This window comes from Cervus canadensis, chromosome 6 (assembly GCF_019320065.1).
Source record: "Cervus canadensis isolate Bull #8, Minnesota chromosome 6, ASM1932006v1, whole genome shotgun sequence".
NCBI classification, from domain to species: Eukaryota; Metazoa; Chordata; class Mammalia; order Artiodactyla; family Cervidae; genus Cervus; species Cervus canadensis.
In genome coordinates, this window is record NC_057391.1 from 21727486 (window position 1) to 21735977 (window position 8492).

General features: G+C 41.0%; 1 gene segment (V, D, J or C); it reads left to right on the forward strand.

The window, feature by feature from the left end:
- Nucleotides 1–5002: 5002 nt before the first annotated feature.
- Nucleotides 5003–5712, forward strand: LOC122443242. The segment is given in 2 exon segments: nucleotides 5003–5079; nucleotides 5270–5712. Coding segments are annotated over 2 exon segments (471 nt in total).
- Nucleotides 5713–8492: the final 2780 nt, after the last annotated feature.

The following is an 8492-nucleotide window of genomic DNA, read 5'->3' on the forward strand; positions in this document are numbered from 1 at the left end:
AGCAATACGTGAACTGTGAACTTCCAGATGTTCAAGCTGGTTTTGGAAAAGGCAGAGGAACCAGAGATCAAATTGCCAGCATCTGTTGGATCATTGAAAAAACTGAAGTATGTAGCAATTTCCTTTTCAGGAGACTATTCCTGACCCAGGGATCAAACCGCCGTTGCCTACACTGCAGATGGATTCTTTACCAACTGAACGACCAGGGATATTTATCTTTCTACCTAGGAACCTTTGAAAAGGTTGACATCCGGTGGGAGTTTAGCTTTGCAGTTCATATATTCAGTCACTAGAGGGGGTTGAGTCATTTGGAAACAGCGGTCCTTTCTGGCTATAAAGGAAAGGAAGTTTGCGTTTTCCATCGATGTTCCACAGAAAAGTAAAAAAAAAAAAAAAAAAAAAAAAGATAGATTTTCATTATCTTTAGACAACTTGATTTTATAATCCTTTGTTGATGTTATGCCCGATGTCCAAATCCCCAAGCGGGAAGAGAGAAGGCCTCCAAGACAATGCAACTCGCAAAAAGGGAAGTTTATTGCTGACTCGAGTCAGGGCTCCTGCCGCATCCAATGCAGTGGTGCGGGGTCAGAGAGCCCCGAGCCCAAGCTGTTACACAAATTTATAGGGTGAGCACATGCCGTTGGTAGTTGGTTTAAGCGGATTGGTTACAAGTTTGCAAAGCAATTTCATTGGTCAAACACACTCAAAACTTTCAAGTGCAGGACTTTTCCGGGGGTTTCTGCCCCGTTCCTAATTGGCAAACAGCGGTCAGTGTTAAGCTGATTGGTTGTATCCAGGTGGCCTGATAATCTTACCACCCAGAAGTAGGAAGGACTACTCCTAATCTAAGCTGCCTGCCATGGCGTTACTTCTGCTCGCCTCACAGCTGAGTGCATGTGGTCAAGGATTCAGTGAATCATAGCCTTACAGCCTAAACCTTATCCATGTACCTCCCTAAACTTTCCTTTCCCATTTCCCACCCCTGGTTAACCCTTCCCTTCCTTATTCCTTATGCTCTTTTCTCTTCACTTCTCTTTCTCTGCCAGGATCATCCACCTCCACCCTTCTCCACCCCGGAGAGTTTACTCTCCCTTCCATCTTTTCTCTCTGTCTCAGCCTCCTTGGTGCAGAGCACCTACAAACGTAGGCACAGAGGACATAAGGATTAAGGACCATTGTTCAAGGAGGACGAGGAGAATACCATCCGTGTCATCAGTTACTATATCAAGAACCGATGCATTGAGAAATGTCTGCCTAGATGGAGACAGATGAATGATTCCAAGGACCTTTTCAGGATGCTGAGCTCCAATGTCCGAGCTCAAGACGTTTAGGTTTTTGTCCCAATGCTCTTAATATCTCCTGTCCCTCAGAGCTATCACAGCCTACGTTGAAATCTTACATACATTTCCTAGAACGCGGATGGGAATTTTTACCTCTTTACAAGTCAGAGCTCAGTACAGTTTTCTGGGATTAAACAATGTTTTCCACAAGATTCATGGAACATCAGAAAATTTCTTTGAAGAAGAAATGATAGAACAATGGTTCTGGATAGACACACCATTGTGATCAGTGTTCCTTTTCCAGAGCCAGACTTTAAACTTCACAAGGGATAGCAGTCGGCACCCTGTGAGGTGGGGATATCTCTCCTTCTTTGGGGGATGTGACTAAAACAGGGGAGGGAGACCTAGACGAGGAACTGCTTGATCACTGGCTGACAGATCCTGGCAACAACACACTGCAACAGACACCTGCAGTGGTGGTTTGTCCTTGAAATATGAGGCTGATGATTGGAGTAACTGTTTTTCTGACCTTGGGTAAGTGTTCTGTGTCTGCAAGGGATGACTTTGAGGCCAAGGGAGCATTTGCTCTCTACTCCTCTCCCTGTGTTTTATTCAGCATTATAGCAATGGAATTGAGAACAGATCTATGCATTTGCTAGGTAGTACAAACTTCTACTTGACAGGTTAATTCATAGCCATGATCTGGAAGAGACCTTAGCAGTAAGCAGATTGGAAGAAATCTCTGGGGTTATTGAGCCAAGTACCCATGGGATAAACCCTATAGAGTTCTCAGATTCTTGCCATGTGTCTTTGGTCTCTATATAATAAGCACCAATAATATTTCTCAGGACATACATAAAAACACTGGAGTAGGGGGTACGTCCAGACAGTTATGGGAATGTTGTGCCCTTCATCCACAGAATTTCACTGATTTGTTATCAGGGGATAATTTTATTTTCTTGACACTTTAGGGACTGTGATTAATGCTAAGACCACTCAGCCCAGCTCCATGGATTGTGCTGAAGGAGAAAATGTAAACCTGTCTTGTAACCACTCTACCATTGTTGTAAATGACTATATACATTGGTATCGGCAAAATACCAGTCAGAGTCCACAGTATGTCATTCATGGCTTACGAGGCACAGTGAACAGCATGGCCTTTCTGACCACAGCTTCAGACAGAAAGTCCAGCACCTTGGTCCTGCCCCAGGTCACCCTGTGAGACACCGCTGTGTACTACTGCGTCCTGAAAGAGGCACACTGGGACAGATGGGGCTGCACCTGGGCAGTATTTCTGGTGGGAAGAAGGGGGGACACTGTGGGGGAGCAGTCACGAGAGCAAATCTAGAGTCATCTGGAAGGAGAGTCAGAGAGCAGTGAGAGATAAGGAAAATGAAGGGAAGGAGAAGGGAAGAAGATGGATAAAGAAAAGAAGAAAAAGAGGACAAGGAATAAGCACCTAGTTTACTGATGAATCTGAGAAGAGTTTTGAGGATTGACAGGATCATAATTTTAACATAGCGATAAAGTAAGAAGTGTTAATAATTTTTATGACTCTTTCTCATGTCAATAAAATGTTGGTTTCAGTGTGCTAGTCCCAACATAAGAAGTGGGAAACATACAAATAATTCTCCTTGTACCAGAGGCGTCTTCCATTAGGATCCAAGGGCAAGTTGAGACTCTGATATGTTATAGTTGTTCCACTTACCAGAAACAAACTACACTCTCTGAGAAAGATTTGAAATGTTTTTTGTTGCTAGTCTAGAACATTCATATTTCCCATGAAGAAGTTTTTTGAAAGAAACAAAAATTAAGTGAATAATAATTTTTCACTTTCTAGGCAGGTCTGGAAACCCTGCCTCTGTAAGGAGTTTTCATCAATTTGATAATCCTAAGCAGCACACGGGGGTTCCCCTGTGGCTCAGCAGTAAAGAATTTACCTGCAGTGCAGGAGCTGCAAGAGCCCCGGGTCCAATCCTTGGTTCAGGAAGATCCCTTGGAGGAGGGCATGGCAACCCATCCCAGTATTCTCCCCTGGAGAATCCCATGGGCAGAGGAGCCTGGCAGACTACAGTCTTTAGAGTTGCAAAGAATCTGACATGACTGAAGCAACTTAGCATGCAGGCATGCAAGCAGCACATGGGGCTTACCCTGGTGGCTCAGTGGTAAAGAATCTGCCTGCCAATGCAGGAGACACAGGTTCAGTCCCTGGTTGGAGAACTAAGATCCCACATGCTTTGGAGCAACCAGGCCTACATGCTGCTACTACTGAAGCATCCTTGAACTGTCCATCTGAATGTTAGTGTCTGCAGATGACTTCACTTTCACTGCAGTGAAAATATACAGGTCCTCATCTTCCATCCCTTTTACCCCCAAATCTACTGACAGAGAATCGATATTATTTACAGAGTCTGAGATAAGAGCACAAACTAAAATTATCTTTATATGGTTTCAAAAGCACTTATTTTCCTCTAAAATGGCCTACTAAAATTAAAAAGCAGAATATAAAACTAGTGATAAGCAGTTTAAAATGTATTTACAATAGAAATTTTAAAAAATAATTTATTTTAAAATTATTAAAATAAAAATATTACAATTCAATTTTCAATGTCTAGCTGGTGGTAAAGATAACACATATTGCTCTCAATTCAGGCTTAGTCTAAAATAAATATATATAACTTTTAAAGTCATCAGTACCATTTTTATGGAATCCATATATAGGCATTAAGATACAATTTTTTTTTTTGTCTCTTTCTGACTTACCTCACTCTGTTTCACATGCTCTAGGCTCATCCACCTCACTAGGACTGTCTCAAATGTGTTTTTTGATGGCTGAGAAATATTCCGTTGTATATAAATACGACAACTTCTTTATCTGTTCATCTGTTGATGGACCCTATTTGCAGGGCAAAAATAGAGACACAGACATAGAGAACAGACTTTGGACACAGTAGGGGAAGGAGAGGGTGGGAAAAATTGAGAGAGTAGCACTGAAACATATGCATTACCATATGTAAAATAGATAGCTAGTGGGAAGTTGCTGTATGATGGAGGGAGCTCAACATGGTGCTCTGTGACAACCTAGAGGGGTTGGGGAAGGTTCAAGAGGGAGGGGACGTGTGTGTACTTCTGGCTGATTCACATCCTTGTATGGCAAAAGCCAACACAATATTGTACAGCAATTATCCTCCAATTAGAAATATATTAATTTTTAAAAATAAATTTAAAAAATAATACTGGTTAATACAGCAAAGTGTTCCGGCCAATAGAAGCAACTTCCTATACTGTGCTGATTCATGAGCACCCTTCAGAACCACAGGTAAGTGCATAAGAGAAGCAAAACCTGCATCCTCAGCACATCTGGGAAACAGTATTTCATTACGGAAGAATCTACTGCATCCATGCCATGTGAGAGGAAGACAGGGCTATACAGTTAACTTTTGCTTTCTTTTCCCTAAAATTCTCCCAAATTCCTAATCAGGGTCTGCCTTCTCCTAAATGTTCTCAGAAAGTATCCCTTAAGTCATAAAATAATGATCTTTCTATTTCCCACTCTCACCCGCCCCTGGCCAGCACATTCTGAGTTGGTTGCGGTGGGGGGTGGGGCGTCCTGTCAGCCTCACCTGAGCAGGATTTGTTGGGTGAGCTGATTGGCTGCAGGAGCAGGAACGACTTACGTCACTCACTCCCTCAGGGTTTAGTTAAGTGTCTTGCAGTGAAAATGTCCCAACAAGAAGAGGAAGCATCATGAAGAGGCTAGCAGCCACTGTGCTGGGGCTTTTGTTTGCCCAGGTTTGCTGTGAGTTGGGCTGCCCCACAGGGAACCTGAAGGAGTGAGGCGCTGCTCTATTGTTGAGGGAGAGAGAGGAGCTGACAAGTCCGGCAGAATTTCTATCCTTCTCATCATCTGTGGGGATGGGGGAGCACTTTCAGGGTTTACTAGGAGTTACAGTGACCCTCACCAGTGACTGTTTCTCTTTCCTTATCAGGTGTGCGAGGGGCGGATGTGGAGCAGAGTCCCCCAGCCCTGAGTCTCCAGGAGGGAGCCAGCTACACGCTTCGGTGTAACTTTTCCACTTCCCCAATGAGTGTGAATTGGTATCTTCAGAACTCTGGGGGCCGCCTCATCCACCTGTTTTACATTCCTTCAGGGACAAAGCAGGAAGGAAGATTAAAGGCCACGACAGTCCCTACAGAAAGCCGAAGCTCGCTGCACATTTCCTCTCCGTGGACCACAGACTCGGGCACTTACTTCCGTGCTGCGCAGCACGGTGCTCCCCAGGCACCTGCAGCCTCTACACGAACCCTCCCGGGGCTCAGTCCCTCCTCCAGCCTCAGTCACACCGTGAGGCCCCCACAGGGCATTTGCAGTGCTTCATGTTACTCACCTACATCAGGACAGTTTTAACCACAGATACTTTTTGGCCCTACAGATTACGGACTTTGGTCTTTATCTTCCCTTCTCAACATGTATCTCCTTCTACACTAGAAACTTCTGACTGGGAACTAGCAGAGTAGTTGATACGAGGACACAATTAAATATTTAACCATAGCTTCCCAGGTGGCTCAGTGGTAAAGAATTTGCCAACCAATGGAGGAGATGCAGAAGACATGGGTTTGATCCCTGGGTTGGCAAGATCCTCTGGAGTAGGAAATGGTAATCCACTCCAGTGTTCTTGGGAAACACTGGGAAATCTCATGGACAGAGGAGCCTGGTGGGCTCCAGTCCATGGGGTCTCAAACAGTTGGACTGATTGAATGGCTAAATACACATACTGAACTCAAAAATGTTAAAAAGTGAAAGGAATTAAGTGAAATCACTCCAATAAAGATATTATCCAGTTTGTGAGAGGGTGGGGCCTACTGAAAGAATTAAAGCAGATATGAACTTAGAGTTCTAGCTGGCTGAGAAGAGCAGAAAAGGAACTCGAGTTGTCACTGAGCACTGATGCCAGAAACAATGAATAAGATACTGGGAGCATCATTTTGATTCTGTGGCTTCAACTAGGCTATGACTTGTGAGGAGAAAATCTAGGAAATCTCATCAATTAGGCAAACTGAGAAAACTGGATTACAAACAAGCTCATACAGATAGAAACTCTAAGAAAGAAATAGGTGTCTGTGGATCTAAAAACTTTTTATCTCTTTAAGTAGGGGTGAGTGGACAACAGAAAGAAAAAAGTGATCAAGAGCAGGTGAAACAGAGTCCTCAATCTTTGACAGTCCAGGAAGGAGAGATTTAAATTCTGAACTGAAGTTATGAAAAGGGTGCTTTTGACTATCTCCTGTGGTACTGGCAATATTCTGGTAAAGCCCCTGCATTCTTGATAGCCGTAAGTTCAGTTATGAATGAAATGGAAGATGAAAGTTTCAGTTTCCCTCAATAAGAGTGCCAAACAGCTCTTATTGTACATTGCAACTTCCCAGCCTGGAGACTCAGCCACCTACATCTTTGCAGCAAGTGTCCGGTGCTCCCCAGGCACCTGCAGCCTGTACCCAAACCTGCAGCTGAGCTGCAGCCACACCCTGCTGTGTAGATGAAATACACATGCACACACACGCAAAATCTGTTTGGTCATAAAAATCTTAATGTATTTAAGAAAACTGAAATTATATAGGATTTATTCTTCAACCAAATGGAAATGATACAGAATATCTAGTACAAAGAGATGTCTGTAGAACCTCTCAAATATTTGGAATATATGCACTAACTTAAAAATAAACATAGGTTAAAGAAACAATTACTATGACTTTAGAAAATATTTGGAAAGTAAATATTGTGAGAGCACATTATATAAATATGTATGAGATGCAGCTAAAATAATACATAAAAGGAAATTTATGCTTTTAAATGCTTATTTAACTAAAGAAAAAAGGTTTAAAAATTATCATCTAGGCTTTCAGCGAAAGATGATAGAAAAGCGAATTAAACCCAACATAAACTGAAAGAAGTAAATAATAAACTGTTGGATTGGTGAAATACAAAGAAAGCTACAGGGATAGCCAGGAAATACAAAGTTAATTTTGTTATAATGGTCAATAAGATTGAAATATTTCTAGGTAGAATTATCAAAGGAAAAAAGAAAAAAATCTCAATTATAAATATAAGTAACTAAAAAGAAAATTATTCTACAAGTTCTATAATATTAAAAGGGTAATAAAAGAATATAATTAACAAGTTTAGGTCACTGAGTAAGTGTATAGAAGCAGATTTACACAAGTAGGGAAGATTTATTTTTTTGACAAAGTGCAAAGACAGTTCAATGGAGGTCACACAGTCTTATGAGCAAATGATGTTGGGATAATTGGATATTCTTGGAAAATAATTAAAACTTGGCCTAAATATCACACCTCATACAAAAATTTGGGTACAGCCTCAAAATTAACCATACATCCAAGTGTAAAGTGTAAAATTACCAAATCTTTTAGGAAAAACATGAGAGTATCTTCATGACCTAGGGTTAGACAAAAAGAATTTTGACATGACACCAAAAGCACGATGCATAAACAAACTAAGATTTCATCAAAATTAAAAATTTGTTCTGTGAAAGACACTGCTCTGTGAAAGACACTGTTAAGAGAAGGAGAAAGATAAACCACAGAAATGACAGGAAACACATTTTCATCAAAAGATTGTGTTCAGAATACAATGAACTCTCTAGATTCAGCAGGAAGGAAACAATCCAGTTGAAAACTGGACAATAGATTTACACAGACACTTCACCAGAGAGCTATGTGGTAAGGAAGTAAGCATATAAAAAGATGGTCAGGCTAAGTCAAATATCTCTCTTAGTAAATGTCACATTGCACTGGAAAATATGTGGGTTATTTTCAAGTACCTTTTGATAATGATTTCTAGCATAATTCCACAGTGATTAGAAAATGGACTGTAGGATTTCAATATCTTTAAACCATGGAATTTTGCACCTTGTTTTATGTCCCTGGATATGTAACAGTGTCTCCTTGTTTATAGTCTATGGGACCTTGAATAGAATTTGCATCCTACTATTGTGTGAAAATTGCATAAATCTTAATTAAGTTGATTCATAGTGACTTTCAGGTCTACTGTACCCTCCTACATTTCTGTATATTCATTCTATTAATTTTTGAGAGTTTACCATTAAACTCCAACCAAAATTTTTAATTTATTTACATAAAAAATAGTTGTAATATATAGTGGAACTATAGTTTGTGCTTTGTTTTCTAAGTCTA